Raw genomic sequence first — 16,427 nt, 5'->3', positions numbered from 1 at the left:
TCCCTATAGAGCTGCGCCAAGTGCTCCTGCACAGCCCGGGTGGGAGCTGGTGCTGTCCCAGGTGTGGTGTGTGCTGCCTGGGGACTAAATCCTCCATGGAGCTTAGCTGCTTGGTCTTGTCCCGTGTCCAGAGTTGACCCGTGTCACCCTGGCCAGGGCTCAAGTCCCTGCAATGAGAGCAGGAGGCTGGAAACCCTCCCCAGGACCAGGCGTTGTCCCATCAATCCAGCCCTGTGGGCCACGTCCCGGCTGCATCCCGTCTCTCGTGGCTGAGCACGGAGCTGTTGGCACGGGTGCAGCCCACACACCGCCTTGCTGGGCTCTCATCCTCTCCCTTTCTCTTTCCCTCCCGGGCACAGAAGCTGCTGGGGAAGCTCTGTGAGCAGAACAAGGTGCTACGGGAGCAGGAGAGGCTGGTGCAGCAGCTCCGAGCAGAGAAGGTACGTGCTGGGCAGCTCAAGCGACAGTCCGGGGTGAGCCGTGCTGCACGGTCCCAGGCAGCAACTGCTTTGCAAGGAAGCAACGTGTCCTGCTCTCCTGGGGACAGCTCAGCGGGGCTGGGGGCGATGCCCTGGCCCTGCCACAGTCCCAGGACTCCCCACGTGTTAATGGCCTGTTAAGGAGAGGAACTGTAGCTCCTGCACCAGCCAGGCTCTCACGGCTGCATCCCCCTAGGAGAGCCTGGAGAGTGCCCTGATGGGGACGCACCAGGAGCTGGAGATGTTTGGGAGCCAGCCCGCCTACCCAGAGAAGCTGCTGCACAAGAAGGAATCGCTCCAGAACCAGCTCATCAATATCCGTGTGGAGCTGTCGCAGGCCAGCACGGTAACGGGCTCCCCGTCCACTGCAGTCCCTGGCTGTGGGTCTCTCCCCTGCCTGGTCCCTTTTCTCCCTTCCTGTGAAAAAACAGGCAGGGAAATCCCCTTGGCTGGCTGGGGACCTAGACAAGCTGAAGTCCCTCAGTGGGGACAAAGCAAATTAACCCTTGTGGTGAGCTGGCACACATGCCCCGAGCCATCTCGGCTCCTGCTTCCATCCCTGCTGTGCCAGGGTGCTGTCGGCACCCGGCATTCCCATGGGCACAGCGGAGCTGGGACCCCCTTGCTGCCACCCCCTCCTCAGCTTGGGGACGTTGTGCTGGGTGCAGCATCCTCCTGCTTTCCCGGGTGCTCCCACACTGTCCTGGCCAGGGCTGCTGCTAGTTGGGGGAGAAACCTGCCAAAGACCCCCCCTAACCCACCTACCTGTGCCCCCCAAGGCCTTGGCAAATAGCACTGCTGAGTACGAGAGCCTGGAAAGCGAGGTGTCCACCCTGCACGACGACCTCTGGGAGCAGCTGAACCTGGACATCCAGGTGAGCAGGACCCCACCAGCACCAGGGTCCCTCCACTGATGGTGGAAGCCCCCTGGTTCCTTCAGCCCTCTGCTCCCCCCGAGGAGCTGGTTTGCAAGTGGCTGCTCCATGCTCAGCCCTTGGTGTCCTGCTTTGGTCATGGGCAAGGACAGAGGGGCTGAGGAACCTGGGCACCATCGAGGGGCTGCAGCCCAGCGCTCTCTGTGCTGCTGAGGCTCCGTCAGCTCCCCCCAGCCCGTGGCGGGTACCCAGAGAGTGGAACCGCGGTTCCTGGCAGGCTGCGAGTCATGGGCATGACAGCTGAGAGCCCCCCAGGCTGTGTCTGCCTCAGCTGAGCACCCCCGGATCCCTCGGCTCGGCGTGGGGCTGACAGCGGCGGGAGCTGCTCTGACCGCTGCCTCTTCTCCCCTCCAGAATGAAATGCTCAACCGGCAGATCCAGAAGGAGATCTGGCGGATCCAGGACGTGATGGAGGGGCTGAGGAAGAACAACCCATCCCGCGGCACAGACACTGCCAAGCACAGAGGTGAGCGGGGTCCGTCCCTGCCCTTGCACAGCACAAACCCCAACGTGCCGTGGCTTGGGACATCCCCGGTGCCTGTGCTGCCACCAGGCAGACGGCAGCGCCAGCTCGGGAGGTGGAGGTGTTGATGCACGTGCTTATTTCTGCTTTTCTCCACAGTGGCCATTGGCCCCTCGGGGACGTACAGCTCCAACAGCCCTGCCAGCCCCCTGAGCTCAGCCAGCCTCACCAGCCCCCTCAGCCCCTTCTCCCTCGTCTCCGGCTCCCAGGGCTCACCCACCAAGCCAGGACCCAGCGAGGTGAGTGAGCCAGGGTGTCCCTAGGGAGCCTTTTGCCACCCGTGGATCCCCAGCCTGGCTCGCTAGCTGGCCCGAGCCCTTGCTCTTGGTGGATGGGTGGCCCCCAGGCATGGAACGTGGCTGCGTTTCCTAGTGGTTTTGCCTGGGGACACAGTTTTGGCCACATCCATGGGCTACGTGTCCCTCAGTGACATCAGGGTCCACGGTCCTTGCAGGGGATGCGGCTGGGCTTTGCAGCCTTTGGGCTCCTGCATCAAGCAGCCCTGAAGGCTGAGAGCTGCTCAGCTCCAGCCTTTGGCTTCAGGACCGGCTCCTGCTGCCACCTCAGCCCCCTCTCGCTGCCCTTGCTGGTCTCACCTTCATCCACTTGGAGTTTAGGGTGGAATTTGGGGACTCCCCCACCCCACCTGGCTGCACAGAGGTGATGGCAATGTCTCCTGGGGGCTGCCAGCCCCAAGCTCGGGAGCCCCTGAGCCCTGCCTGGCCTTGCTGCCCTGGGGATGTGCAGCAGCAAGGACAGCGCAGGAGGTGGGGAGCACTGTCCCCCTCTGCATGGGGACATGGAGACCACGGAGCCCTGGGGAGTGGCAGCTGGCTGCTCTTCCTCCTCCCTTCCTTGGCTCGACGCTTCCACTGTGTGTGTCTCGATCTTTTTCTAACTCTCTCTTCCTTCCCGGCTCTCAGTGTCTCTGCTCTCACGCCTCACGCTCCTCTCCACCCCAGGAACCAGGCCCGCCTCGACCTCCCCTCCCCAAGTCCTACGTACCCCTGGAGTCTCCTCCGACTGTTCCTCCGCTCCCCAGCGAGAGCCGCCTCTGGCCGTACCCCACCTCCCCTTCCTGGCAGCAAGGCGGCGAGGTGAAGAGGGGACAGGTACCGAAACCTCTCTAGAGCAGCCCTGCAGCGGCCGCCCCGTCCTCTTCCTCCCCAAAACCTCAGCTGGCGGGGGCTGGGATGAGGCAGGCGATGGGGCTGCCCACCCTCTGCCCTGGCAGTGGGGACAGGGACAGCGTGGAGGTGGCACTTAGCTAGGGGACGGCAGCAGGTGGCTGTACCTGCCCTCTTCAAGGGGAGCAATAGGCAGTGTGCCCCCGGCAGCCTCATCATGGCCCTCCTGTCCCCACCAGGTCCCCTGCACCCACATGCAGCACCCGCTGCGCTGGCTCAGGACAGGGGCTGGCTCCTCCTGGGCAGCCCCCGAAGCTGCTGTGGTCCCCAGCATCGGCCCCTCTGCTTTCCTCTGCCCTCACCTCTCTTGCTGTCCTTCTGCAGCACCGCTCCCCACTGTGTACTACTGGCAAGCTCTGTCAGTGGGGGTGACCCCCCCGGCTCCTGCCCACCCCGGGGCAAACCTGGATTTGGGAATTCTTGGTCATGCCTTGGCCATGGTCCCACCAGGGGAAGGGGCCCAGGTTTGGACACCAGGAGACACAAGTGTCCTTGCAGCCAGGGGGTCAGGATGTGTGCACGTGGGGGCTGGCACTGCAAAGCTGTGGCCGTGCTGAGCTGGGAAGGGCTACGGACCCCACAAGTGGCACCTCCGGCAGCCGTGCAGCTGTGAGGTGGCACAGTCGTGGTTGCGTGCTGACCCACAGGGTGTAAAGGGGTGTCAGGATGCATCGTGTCCCTGCAGAGCAGCAGGGTGGTTCAGGGGGGCACGCTGGGCTGCTCGCCCTGTTGCCATACCTCTCCATCACACCAGCACCGGTGCCCACGTTCTGGGCAGGCAAGAGGGGAAGGACCCCAAAATGTCCCGTTGGTCACTCTCTGCTGCTGCATGGGGACTGTCCCGGGTTCTGCCCCTGTGGGATCCTGTCCCCTCCTGTGGGCATGGGATGTTGCTGGAGCTCAGCACAGAGCCAGGGTGTCCCTGTCCTGGAGCTCCTGGGTGCCACCTCTGAGCCGTGGTGGGCTTGTCACCCCTGCAGGAAGCCTTTCCCATGCGGGAGCCCGTCCTAGGGGGACAGTGATCGCTGCCCAGCCCTGACAGCCAGGGCGTAGCAGGAACGAGAGCTGCAGAGCCCTGTCAGCCCCTCTCCACGCACGTTTGGGGTGCACTGGTACCATCTGGCTGGCGTCTGTGTGTCCGTCTGCTCCCCGGAGTGTGTCTGTGGGCTGTATGTCACCCTGTGGCTGTGGAGAGCAGCGGGTCTGTCCCCAGGCAGAGCACGGTCCCCAGGCAGGAGAGGGGCTCACGGGGGACCTGCTTCCCTCCTGCAGCCCAAGCCAAGCTTCGAGCAGAGCAAGAAAGAGGCGCAGCGAGCAGCCCCCAGCGGCCCCCCAGCTGAGGGGCTCCCGCAGAGCCGGCAGGAGCAGGAGGGGGAGAAGCAAGCGGCTCTCAACAAGGGTACGGCACTGGGTCAGTGGGTCCCGCTCAGCGAGCTCCCTGTGCCGGCTGGGTACCCAGAATCTTGCTGGGACCCTGCCCTTGGTCCCCGGGGGGGGTCAGCCTGACATTATGGTTTGCTCCACAGTAGGCATCGTCCCCCCCAGGACCAAGTCTCCGGCAGAGGAGGAGGTGGCGCGCACAGCCAGCGTGCCGAGGAGGAGCATCGGCGGCATGGCCAACGGGCTGAGCTCCCGGGTAGGGCTCGCCTTGAGGGGCTGGGGGCCGGGGTGGTGGGGCTGGGCTAGCAAAGCGGGGCTGTATTGCAGCCTGCGGTGTGAGGAGCCTGTGGCTACGTGGCTCCACATCTCACCATCCACCTCCTTGAGACCCTCTGGGCTATTTGGGCATCTCCCCCCCCATCCCGAGAGCAGGCTGAATGCAGCAGCCCCTTGCAGAGGGGCGGCTGGGGTCCGACCCTGCTGCAGGCAGGGGTGCGTGACCGTGGGGCTGGGGTCTCCCCAGGAGAGACCAAAGAGTGCCGTGTTTGCCAACGAAACGAAGGTGAAGATGAGCGTGGAGGAGCAGATCGACCGCATGAAGCGCCACCAGAGTGGCTCGATGAAGGAGAAGCGGCGCAGCCTGCAGCTCCCCAGCAGCCAGCAGCCTGACACCCCCGGCACGAAGGCACCCGCCTCCTACAAGGTGGTGAGTCCCTGCACCGGCCGTGGGACTGGGGCAAACTGGTCTTTGCTTTGCAGAGTGCTCGAGGTCCCTGACAGAGCAGAGGGGACACTGGGGGCTGGGGCAGGGGACTGTGCCATGCCAAGGGGGCTCAGGGGAGCTGGGGTCCCCCGCAGGTGCGCCGGCACCGTAGCATCCATGAGGTGGACATCTCCGACCTGGAGGCAGCACTACGCTCTGATGACCCCGGCAAGGTCTACGAGACACCCCAGGAGGAGATCGCCCGGCTGCGCAAGATGGAGCTGGAGCCGCAGCACTACGACGTGGACATTAACAAGGAGGTGAGGACAGGCTGTCCTGGAGCAGCTGGCAGCTTGGGGACGGGGCATCCCTCCCTCCACACCCTGCACTGGGGGGGGTCAATCCATCCTTCTGCATCGGTTAGGGTCCTGAAGCCGCTGGCCATGCCCAGCCAGGGGCTGCCCTTACCCAGGCGGGTGCTGGGAGCTGTGAGAGTGAGTGGGACAAGTGGGTGCTGGGGTGGGGGTGGGTCCTCTGTGGCCAGCACACAGCTCAGCCCTCGCTGCTGCACCCAGCTCTCCACGCCGGACAAAGTCCTCATCCCTGAGCGGTACATTGAACTGGAGCCTGATACGCCACTCAGCCCCGAGGAGATGAAGGAGAAGCAGAAGAAGGTGGAAAGGATCAAGACCCTCATTGCCAAATCCAGGTGAGGCTGCTGTGCCCATGCCCAGACGGGCCATCCCGGGGTGCACCCCACCACCCACCTGCACCCCTTCCCCGGCCATCTCCACGGGGTCTGGCCCGCTGCGGCTGGGCACAGGTGGTGATGTCGGGTGTTCTGCGCAGCCTGCAGAACGTCATCCCCCTGGGCGAGGGGGAGGTGGATGCCCCCCAGGACCCCGAGACCCAGCTGCAGGAGCAGGAGAAGAGGATAGAGATCTCATGTGCTCTGGCTGCCGAGGCCTCGCGCCGGGGCCGCATGCTCTCGGGTAAGGCACGGGGGGGCACAGAGGGTCGGAGCCTGCCAGCCCCGTGGAGAGCAGACCGCAGGTAGCGTTACGTGCCAGGAGGGCAGGGCGGATCAGGCAGGTGGGATGCAAGACTGGTTTATGGATGGACAGGCAGCAAAAGCAGCAGGGGGCCAATATGGGCAGGAGATTGGGCTGCACTCGAACTGGGGCAGGGCACTGGTCAGTGGGAGAGCCAGCCTGGTGATGCCGGCAGCTGCCAGGACCTTGCCTGCGGTGCCGGGGGCTGCCTTCCTGTGCATTGCCGCTTTGGCTGGGCACAGGTTTCAGCACCTTGGCAAGGCTGCAGGATGGGAGCGCCTGGCCGTGCAGCGCGCGGTGGCACGCCGTGCCAGAGCCAGCATGGTGGCACGCCATGCCTTGTCCATGAGGAGCCCTGCGGGGAGCTCACGTGTGCGCGCGCGGCCGGGTGCCGCTGTGGCTGTTTGTCCTGACCGCGCTTGCTTCCCCCCTTCCTTCCTCTCCGTTTCCTCCCCTCCGCTAACCTCTCGCTGGGTCACCTCCTTCCCCTCGCCGCTGCCGGCAGCTTGTGTTCTTCACGCCCTTCTCCCATTTCTTGTTTCCAGCTCAATGCGCTACCCCAAGCCCTCCCACCTCCCCAGCCTCCCCGACTCCACCGACCAACCCCCTCTCGTCTGAAACATCCCGGGTCGCCGACAACAGCCATTTTATGCGTGTCTGAGCCATGAAGTAAGCACCTCTTCTCTCTACTTCATCCCATCCTCTCTCCATCCCGGGGGGCCGGGCGGGGGGTGCCTCTTCTGCGCCCGGCATCCGTCCATCGCTGCTTGCTCCAGCTAACGTTGCCCGAGCCACGTCAGCCCCGTCTCCTCCCATGGACCAAGTGCAAGTGTTCTCCAAGGCAAAGCCCCCCGGGCTGGGTCAGCCAGGGACCCCAGCGGGGGTGGGGGGAGCTCAGCAGGTTGCTGCAGGCTGGGGAGCCCATGCAGGGAGCAAAAGTTGCAGGGGGGGGAGGGTCTTGAGGCCAGGCTATGGGGATACACCTGCCCTGGTATGTCCATGTTGGTAGCTGCAAAGTGGGGGGACAGAGTGTCCCCTTGCTCGGTTGGAGGTTCCCCCCAGGGAGCCGGGGGCATAGAGCCAAATCTCTGCTAGTTTTTCCTCTGAGCAGGGCAGGAGAGGGGTCGGGGGGGGGGGGGGGGGGGGGCACGGGGGCTGCCCCACCGCTGGGCAGCCCGTGCATAGCTCAGCCACGCTCTCCTCTCCCTCCAGCTCAAGCGCTGGCTGCTGCCGGCGCCATCAAGTTCCACGGGGCCACGTTTTAGCACCCCGACATGACACCGAACCTCTCGCCATCATTTTTGATTCTCCTGGACCCCTACCCCCTCCACTGATGGCGAGACCACCCGGCACGGCCAAGCGGGGAGATGCAGCACCAACAGCACCAGCTGCTCTACCCTGTCCTGGAGGAGATGTGCGAGTGCTGGGAGGCCGTCTGCTGGAGCGGGGCCCCGAGGAGCCCCCAGGCTGCCAGCTGGCACAGGGACAGATCCACGGTGTCCTGGTGTCAGGCTTGCATGGACAGCCGGGCAGGGGCAGCTGCAGCAGTGGCCACTGGCACAGCAGCCACCTCCCTGCCAGGGCAGCCCTGGGGGAGCGTAGGACTCTCCGGGCTCCCCATGCTGATGCGTTGGTCTCCCAGAGGTCTGTGAAGGGGCTCTTCTGGATGGAGACCAGTCAGTGCCCACCACGGATGGTGCTTCCACCTTACACTGGACCTGGATGCTCCATCTCTGCTCCTCGGGCGCTTCTTCCCTTCCCTGTGCCCTGAATCTGCTTTTAGCATCCAGCTGGCTGGGGGTGGTTGCCGGCAGAGCCTGGCCTGTCCCATCGCTCCTCGTGCTGGTGGCTCAGCAGGAGGAAGGAGGAGCTGTGTCGGGAACAGGATGGATGGAGGTGGGACTGGAGGGGACGTGGAGGTGCCGGGGGGAGTGCTGCGCTTGGGGTCAGGGCGGTACAAGGGCTGCCTGGGGCACTGGTTTGCCACTGGTGCGGAGCAGGAGGTCAAGGCAGGGACTGGGATGTTGCACAGGAGCAGAGGAGCAGTGTGGGGAGCTGAGGTGCTGGGCAGGACGGCAAAGCCGCGGGCTCAGCAGGGATCCCTTTGCAGTGGATGGGGACAGTGATGACAAGGGGAAGGGGACTGTGGCCGGGCAGCAGCAGCAGGGCTCGTCCTCAGCGCGGGGAGCAGCATCCTGGCTGCCCCCATCCTGCCGTCATCACCTCTGCCTCGGCCCCTCTGAAAATCTGGCGCTGCGTCTCACCCCAAGACCTTGCCATTGCGCTCCAGACCCTTCGGTTTGTTTGGTTTTCCTGTAGCACCTTGACCCTTTTCTTTAGCTTTCTGGAGGGAGGAAAAAAAAGCTGGTTCTTCCAGGAAAGGTGGAATCCCTCGCAAGGTTGCGCGCTTGGCAGGGCTGCCCCGACAGGGCTGGGGCAAGCAAGGCAGATGGAGTGAGGAGCGAGGTACGTCCATCCTGCAGCGATTTCCCTACTAGCCTGATCCTGACACCCACCAGGACCCCTGCCCCGTGCTCCCCTCTCTGCATCCCCATCACCCCCCACGCACCCCATCGTAGCAATACTGGTAGGAACCCAGGAGCCCCAAGTCCTGCTCCGCTCCCGAGCCTCCCGCAGCCCTCTTAGCTCATAAAGCTGGCCCTTTATTTTGCTATTACATGCCTTAATATATGTTTTATGGAAATTATACATTTATAATATATATCTATATTTGTTTTTCTCTTCTTTTCTGGGAGGTACTGTTTTGTGCTAAGCTCTCTCCGCAGGGTTGTTGGCACCAGCCCTGCCAATGAGTTACAAAAGCAGATTCTTTGCCAATTTATCAGAAGGAGAAAAAAAAAAAAAAAAAAAAAAAAAGCCTATTTAAAATATATATATTTTTTCTGCTTTTATTAAAAGCAAATTTATTTAAAATAAAATATAAAAGAGACTGTAAGTTTTAAGAGATGATGCGTTTATTTCCCTGTCCCTGAGCGCAGCGGTGTGGCGGCCGGGGCGGGCTCCCCAGCTCGTGTAACTGGGGCAGACCCCACTTACACCGGCTGTGGGGACACCGCCGGCAGCGTGCTGGGGACTGCCAACATGCTGGGGACCATGGTGCGTGGCTGCGGCCCACGCAGAGGCTGTGCTGCCCAGCGAGGAGCCCAAGGGGCATGCAGACCCATAGGCAGCGATTCCTCCCGTCTCTGGGGACTGGAGGGGATGAGGAGCATCCCAGTGCTCCTGCCCCTGGTGTGCCTGGAGCCACCAGAAGGCTCCATGCCGTGGTGGCCGGGTCTGATCCCCATGATGTGAGCACAGCTCGGTGCACCCGGGACCCCATGGCTGCCCTATTGTGGAACCCGCCGGTTGTTACTTTGTTTTTTGATTTTTTTTTTTTTTTTTTTTAAAAAAAAAAAAAACAACAACAAACTTAATTCTTAATTTTATTTTGGTTATTATTTTTCATAACACTTCATATACCAGTGACTTGTAACCGAGAAAGGATTTGCATCGGGAGGAAATCTATTTATGCACTGGGGAGGGTGGGAGGGGAGGCATTTGTTTTCTGGGGTTTTTTGCTAGTGTTAGAGAAATAAAAGTATCTAAGAAACAACAAGGTGTCCGTGTCTTTCGTCTAGAGGTGACCTCGGATAACAATTTTAATATTAGGCCAAAGAGATGACAGATGAATGGCTATAGCATCTCCACAGGCAAGGAAGGGTCTCACCTCGCCCGTAGCTCACTCCAGGGCTGGTGGCACCTTCTCCTCCCTCTCCCTGTTTTGGGGGGTTCGCTGTCCCGGTGGAGTTTATTTTACCTGTAGCTGCTCGGTAGCCAGCTCTCACGGAGGGATAAAACCCACGTTTGTACCTGGCAAGTTTGTATAAAGCCAAGGAATAAAAGCAGATGGTTTGTAAGTAGCTGGTACGTGGAGCTGGTCCCTGCGGGCTTTCTCGAGGGATGTGGGTGCAGAGGTCCCAGGGGTGACATGTGCCACACAGGGACCCTGCGTTGCAGGTCTGGCTGAGCCATCAGCCCTGCACTGGGCAGCAAACTGGGGGGCAGGGGCACAGCGGATGCCAGAGCTCCCCTCCAGCCTGGCTGCCAGCTGGGACCGACCCTCCTGCCCCGTGCGATGCTCGGTGAGGATGCTGCAGGGAGCTGTGCGTGCAGCACCCAGGCTTGTGTGGGGCTCCCTCCCAGCCGGGGGGTCACGGTGCCCCGGGTACCACTCAGACACCCCACAGGACACCACAGCTGTGTGCATCCCCCTTTTGGGATCCGCTCCAAGCACTGCCCATCCCTTCCCAGGGACAACTGCAGGGAGGGCAGGGACCAGTGGCCACCAGCCCTTATGTGTCACCCTGCAGCGATGCCCAGCCACTGTGTCCCCCCCAAAAGAGGTGCTGCCACTGCAGGGCAGGCACTGCCGGGATGTTAATGATTTGCAGGATGACGTGGGGACTAAAGGCCTTTCCAAGGGTCACTGCCGGGAAGGCACCCTCGCCCAGCCCCGCTGCCAGCAACATGGTGTCTCTGAGCGACTTCCAGCGTAAGTGGGTGGGCAGGGGGTGGCCGTGTCCCAGCAGCGATGCCCATCCCTGTGGGACCAGGGCACACTGTGGGGGTGCTCCGCAGCACTGAGCCAGGAAGCTGCGGGCTGGGGGGGGCTGGGGTGATGGCAAGCCCCATGCTGGGGCAGGGGGGGGACACGGTGGGAGCCCTGCCAGGACACGGGGGGCAGGCAGGGCTGGGTGTGGGGACCAGCACTGGGGTCCTGCAGAGCCTCCCATCTGCCCGGGTCTGCAGCAGGAACAGCAAGCAGGGGAGAACATCTCCAGCCTCACCCACCGGCTCCCTGCACCAACACCCTTCGTGCCACTATTCAGAAAAATGCTGGAAATGGTCTTCCCATTTATTTTTTTCTTTATGGTTTATCCTGTATCCAGAAGCCCAGATGGGTTTCTAGGGTACTGACAGACTCCCCAAGGCTTGGGCAGATTGAAAGGCTGTTTCTAAGCTTTGGAGAGAAATCCAAAGCACATTTCTGGGAGGGAATGAGCCAGAAAGTTGCTGAGGAGCACAACTGCAGCTCGAGGTGGGACCTGAGCCATGTGCCCAAGCCTCCGTCTCAGCTCTCCCGTTCTCCACAGGGATTGGTGTGGGACTGGTTGGCTTCGGCCTCTTCTTTGTCCTTTTTGGGATGCTCTTGTACTTCGACTCAGTGCTCCTGGCCTTTGGGAACGTGAGTACAGTGGGGCTGTGGCTCCCGCAGCAGGCACTGACGCCCAGGATGGAGCAAAGGGTCCACCTGGGCAGGGCTCCTCTGACCTGCTCCCCTGCATCCTCCCAGATCCTCTTCCTCTCTGGCTTGGTCTTCATCATCGGCTTCAGGAGGACCTTCACCTTCTTCTTCCAGCGGCCAAAGCTGAAGGGCACCAGCTTCTTCCTCGGGGGGGTCCTCATCGTCCTGCTGCGGTGGCCTCTCCTGGGCATGCTGCTGGAGGCTTATGGCTTCATCACCCTCTTCAGGTCCGTCCCACAGCACCCGGCCATCCCGGCATGGCATGGGTATCCCGGCCTGAGGAGCTGGGGTTGGGGATCTTTGCGTCCTGCAGCCCTGGGCAGAGCCCCCGTTGCTCCCAATAGCAAAATTCTGGCACGGATATTAACAGAAACTTTTGTTTTGACACAGGAGTTTTTTCCCAGTGGCATTTGGGTTTTTGGGCTCGCTGGTAAACATCCCTGTGCTGAGCAAGGTAAGCAGGGTGCTGGGCACAGTTCGCAGGGGCTGGTGTGACCCTTAGGGTTTGCGATCCTTGGGTGATATCAATCCCAATTGCCATGGTTGGGACCAGACAGGGAAAGCCATCGCAGCCTCCCCGCACCCCCCAGGGATGCAGTGAAGGATTTTCATGCTGATCAGGATTTGTCCCTCTTGCAGCTCCTCCAGAAGGTGGGAGACGGCGTCTCCGTGGTGTGACCCGTGAGATAGGCTGGATCGCTGGAGATGGGATGGCACAAGCGAGCACTGGGTCCAGCAGCGGTGGGCTGCTGCCTCTCAGCCCTGGGACCCTCAGTGCTGGTCGGAGCCACCCCTGCTCCGGGGACGGTGCCTCACCGCCCTGTGGGGCTCCCACAGGAGCTCCTGAGCAAGGCTCCGGGGACCAAGCACTGTGCCAGACAGGCTTCTGGACGTATTAGCATTATTTTATTCTTTCTGTCTTCCCCTGTGGAAAGATTTAATTAAAATTGTGTCTGAGACTGAGCTCAGACCGTGCTCCTTTCCTGTGGCTCAAGGCTTGCTCCAGCTCTGGCATCTCCTAGTGTCACCAAGAGCATCATGGCCACGGCTGGAGGTGGCCCAGGGACCTTCCCATGGCCACGACTGGAGGTGACACAAGGACCTTCCCATCGCCACAGCTGGAGGTGGCACAAGGACCTTCCCATCGCCACAGCTGGAGGTGGCACAAGGACCTTCCCATGGCCATGGCTGGAGGTGGCACAAGGACCTTCCCATCGCCACAGCTGGAGGTGGCACAAGGACCTTCCCATGGCCATGACTGGAGGTGGCACAAGGACCTTCCCGTGGCCACAGCTGGAGGTGGCCCAGGGACCTTCCCATGGCCATGACTGGAGGTGGCACAAGGACCTTCCATGGCCATGACTGGAGGTGGCACAAGGACCTTCCCATTGCCACAGCTGGAGGTGGCCCAGGGACCTTCCCATGGCCATGACTGGAGGTGGCATGGGGACCTTCTGGTGGCCGTGGCTCCCGGCTGCCCTTGCCATGAGCTCCAGCTGGCTCGGTCAGCCCTGGCTTACAGGCAGGGGCAGTGGCATTGCCTTCCCATGCGTCCCGCAGGGATGTGGGCTGCGGAGGGCAGAGCCCAGGGAGCCACGGGAGAGGGCAGGGAAGGTTAGGAAAACACCCATTAGACCACATCAACATTTCATGACCTGATCAGAGGAGAGTAAATTATCCTGTTCAAATTCAGCGACCATGAAAAAGCAAATGACATCTGGGGTTATTAATTAATTGAGAGATGCTGGGGTGGGAGGGGGGACCTGGAGCAAATCCACGGAGTTAAAGTGCTGACATCTCTGAGCACTATGGGCCAGGACTTGCATTTCCCATAGACCCGTTTCCTGTGGGATGAGGTCGGGACGGAGCAGAGCTGGACCCGATGGCTGCTGCCTGGCTGGCCGGAGCTGGTGGGAACCACAGTGGCGGTGGGGGACACTGGGACAGCTCTGCCGGGGTTTGAGCCAGGGCAACATCTCCAGCACCTGATGCCCACCCCAATGCCAGCGTGGGTGCTGGGGGAGCTGGCTGCTACCCATCACCTGGATGTCTGCACCACTCTGGAGATCCCATGGCTTACGCCGCAGGGGGGGGTCCAGCCCTATCCACTGGCATTCAAAGCACCTTTTCATCTGCTGTGCATCCTCACAGCCCCAGCACACCTCCTGGGAGGGCAATGGGAAGCTGCTGCTTTCCAGCCTGTTCCTGCAGGGACAGAAAGGGGCTGTTCTGGGTGGCTGCTGGGGTCCCATCACATGGCATCATCTACCATGTCCCCTCTGTGTCCTCTCTGCAGCTGATTTGACCTCAAGAACCGTTCAGGCCCAGGTACATCAGGTGCTTTTTAAACACTGCTTGAGGCAGGACCTGCGCTGCTGGATGCTCTGGGGGACGAGCATCTCCTGGTGTGAGAGGCTGGCTGCTTGCAGGGAGACCTTCACGGCCGGCAGGAATCTGAGGACAGCACAAAGCTCTCCTAGCTTAATGTCAGATGATTCTAAAGAAGCTATTTTTTTCGGGCTGCAGAAACTCCTCTCCCTAGGAGCACAGCCGGCACTGCCAGAGAACTGGTTGGATAACTCAGCGGGTCTGTGCGATCAGAGACACGAGCCGAATGGATGTGAGCCAGGTTTCTATGAGCACTTGGGAAGCTGGGTGCAAGCAAAAGTTTAATTAAACCAAGGCAATCACATCAAAGCTGGTCCCTGTGCAGATACTCTTCTTAACTTGCAAGAATTAATTAATGAGTTTGAGTTAAACCTGTTCCCTCTTGATGGAAGCGCAGCCTGATTGAGCTGGTGGCTGTGCCTGTTGGCGCTTAGCAGGCACCGCACCGGTGCCCAGGTTTGCGGTGGGTTTGCACCAGGTGAAAGCAGAACTGGGAACTGCTCCGGCTGCTCAGGTGATGTGCAGTAACTCATCTGAGCACCCAAACCCCAGCCCAGCAGCCAGGCTGAGCCCTGGGTTACAGACGATGAGCTCCCCAGCAGGGATAAATCAGGGCAGCCCCCTCCCCAAGTTGGGGATGGTTGCTTTTGGATCCCTGAGGGGGTCTGGCTTGGGGGAAGCGGCTCCCTTGCTGCTGGTTTTGAGGGGGTGCCTTTACTTTGGGTGCAGATTGCAGCAGAAGGCTCTGGGGAAGGGGTAAGAAGAGCCAGCAGCTTCCTGGCATCAGCTTGGCTGTGGGCAGGAGGAAGGTAGGTGGGGGTCCAGCCCTGCTGGTATCAGTGCCAGCTTTGATGATAAAGCAGAGGGGTCTGGAGCAGAGCTGGGCAGCTACTTGTGGAGGAGGGACAGGAGAGGGAGGATGAGCTTGGACATCGTGGGAGTGAGGGCTGCAGCCTCTCTGATGCCTATCTGTGATTCCTGTCTTTGCTTCACCCTAGCTGAACCTTGTACCTGGGCTGCACAGCAACTTTTCCTGGCCATGTTTTGTCTTTGGGACTTCACCAGAAGAAAGAGGAATGGTACCAGAGATGTTCTGTGCAAGATAAGGTGATTCCCATGCTTTAACGCCCCATCTCTCTGGCAGCAAGCATGGATGAGCAGGGTGTGCGCTCTGGGTGCTGTGAGGTGCTGTTACTTCACCCTGCTGGGAAAATCAAGTCAGGATGGAGCACCATCCCTGGGCGGCTGTGAATGATGCTTCCCATCAGGCTCCAAAATGAGCTAGGGAAAGGCTGTGAGCTGCCTCTGGGATGGAGCAGGCAGCAGCAAGCCAGAGCTCCTCTCCCCAGCTTGCATTGCTGAAGCTTATTGCAGGGGAATATTTTCCCTTTTGTTCAGTAAATTGCTATTTCAATGTGCCCTGCCAGAGAAGTTTTGGTTTCAAGCAAACACTTTGGGTGAAGCCCTGGCTCTGCTGACGTCAATGGCTGAATTCCCCCAGTGCTGGTGCCATCCAGAGCCTCCTCCAAGTCCTTCCCAAAAGTTGCTTTTATGCTCGACCTCTTCAGTCATCCAAAACAAGGATCCTCACAAGCCTCATGTGTTTTTACTAGCAACAAAGTCAAGGATGAGAAAAGTGTGTAAAATGCGTGGGAAGGACAGAAATGTGCTTACCTTTTTGTACTGCTTTAAAAGATCCCTCAAGAAATAAGGCTCTTCAGTGAAACTGGCTAAGATTCCATTTAGAGAGGGAAGTACTTAATATTTCAAATTTTATTTTAAGAAATGCACTTGTTCAGCCTAACGCTAGAGGAATGCATTTATCTTTCAGGAAAGCATTTGTTTCTTTCTGGAAAGCATTTTCCTTGATTTCCCCTCTTAGCTTAATCGTTCAACTCCTTGAAAGCAGGCAGGGAAATAACTTAAGAGCGTTCCCCTGCTATTTCCAGATGAGCAGCTCTTTATGGGATGCGTAATTGTAGGAAACCCCAGCCCTCTGCAGCAAACTGCAGCAGGTTTCCCACAGCAGTGCAGGAACCGAGCGGGGAGATTGCACCCATGTTACCTTCAGTCATAGCAAATTCAGGTTAAGTGATGCTTTGGTTAGAGCTGCCTGATGCTTTGAGGCTGCGTGGGGAGTCTTGAGCATCTTCCCTGCAAGTCTGGGTCTCCTGGAGGGCTGGAGATGAAATCATTGTGGTCCCAGGGCTGGCTGATGTCCCTGTGGCCATCCTTCCCGGAGCCTGGTCCTCGGTAGGGCTCCTTCCCCATCACCTGGTTCCTATGACCCTGTGCACAAAACCACCCCTTGCAGGTGATTTAAAGCCCTGTGTCAGGTCTTTACATTGCTGCCCCTGTGCACCAGCTGCTCATCCCTGCTCGCTGCTGACGGAGGTAACTGAAAAATGCCTTGCAGGGATTTTCCTTGCATGGGGGAATGTGCTGAGGGGCATCCTGGAGCCCTGGTGCCTC

The 16,427-nt window shown here is 60.4% G+C and overlaps 2 protein-coding genes across 17 annotated transcripts in view; both read left to right on the top strand.

Moving 5' to 3' along the window:
- The window catches only part of PLEKHA6 (pleckstrin homology domain containing A6), a 49,007-nt gene extending 39,344 nt beyond the window's left edge, over nt 1–9,663 (top strand). For 11 of the 16 annotated variants that reach the window (XM_080367159.1, XM_080367149.1, XM_080367150.1 and 8 more), the window contains 14 exons: nt 360–440; nt 676–825; nt 1,259–1,354; nt 1,769–1,880; nt 2,037–2,176; nt 2,900–3,049; nt 4,397–4,523; nt 4,651–4,760; nt 5,028–5,210; nt 5,363–5,527; nt 5,783–5,916; nt 6,057–6,199; nt 6,805–6,928; nt 7,472–9,663. In XM_080367159.1, the coding sequence (XP_080223285.1) occupies nt 360–440; nt 676–825; nt 1,259–1,354; nt 1,769–1,880; nt 2,037–2,176; nt 2,900–3,049; nt 4,397–4,523; nt 4,651–4,760; nt 5,028–5,210; nt 5,363–5,527; nt 5,783–5,916; nt 6,057–6,199; nt 6,805–6,920 (1,707 nt within the window). In that variant the 3' untranslated portion in view covers nt 6,921–6,928; nt 7,472–9,663. The remainder of the gene's footprint in view (nt 1–359; nt 441–675; nt 826–1,258; nt 1,355–1,768; nt 1,881–2,036; nt 2,177–2,899; nt 3,050–4,396; nt 4,524–4,650; nt 4,761–5,027; nt 5,211–5,362; nt 5,528–5,782; nt 5,917–6,056; nt 6,200–6,804; nt 6,929–7,471) is intronic. The other 5 variants (XM_080367152.1, XM_080367164.1, XM_080367160.1 and 2 more) reach the window with 3 other exon arrangements.
- Nucleotides 9,664–10,714: 1,051 nt separating this feature from the next.
- Nucleotides 10,715–16,418, top strand: GOLT1A (golgi transport 1A; the record flags this gene model as incomplete). Its single annotated transcript, XM_080367898.1, has 3 exons — nt 10,715–10,814; nt 11,344–11,794; nt 11,958–16,418. The coding sequence occupies 3 exons, from the start codon at nt 10,715–10,717 to the stop codon at nt 12,067–12,069; spliced, it is 663 nt and encodes a 220-aa protein (XP_080224024.1). The 3' UTR covers nt 12,070–16,418.
- Nucleotides 16,419–16,427: the final 9 nt, after the last annotated feature.

The sequence above is a fragment of the Falco punctatus genome (assembly GCF_963210335.1).
Source record: "Falco punctatus genome assembly, chromosome: 17".
Taxonomy (NCBI): Eukaryota; Metazoa; Chordata; class Aves; order Falconiformes; family Falconidae; genus Falco; species Falco punctatus.
Note: the sequence above shows the minus strand (reverse complement) of the source record. Positions and strands in the feature narration are given on the sequence as shown.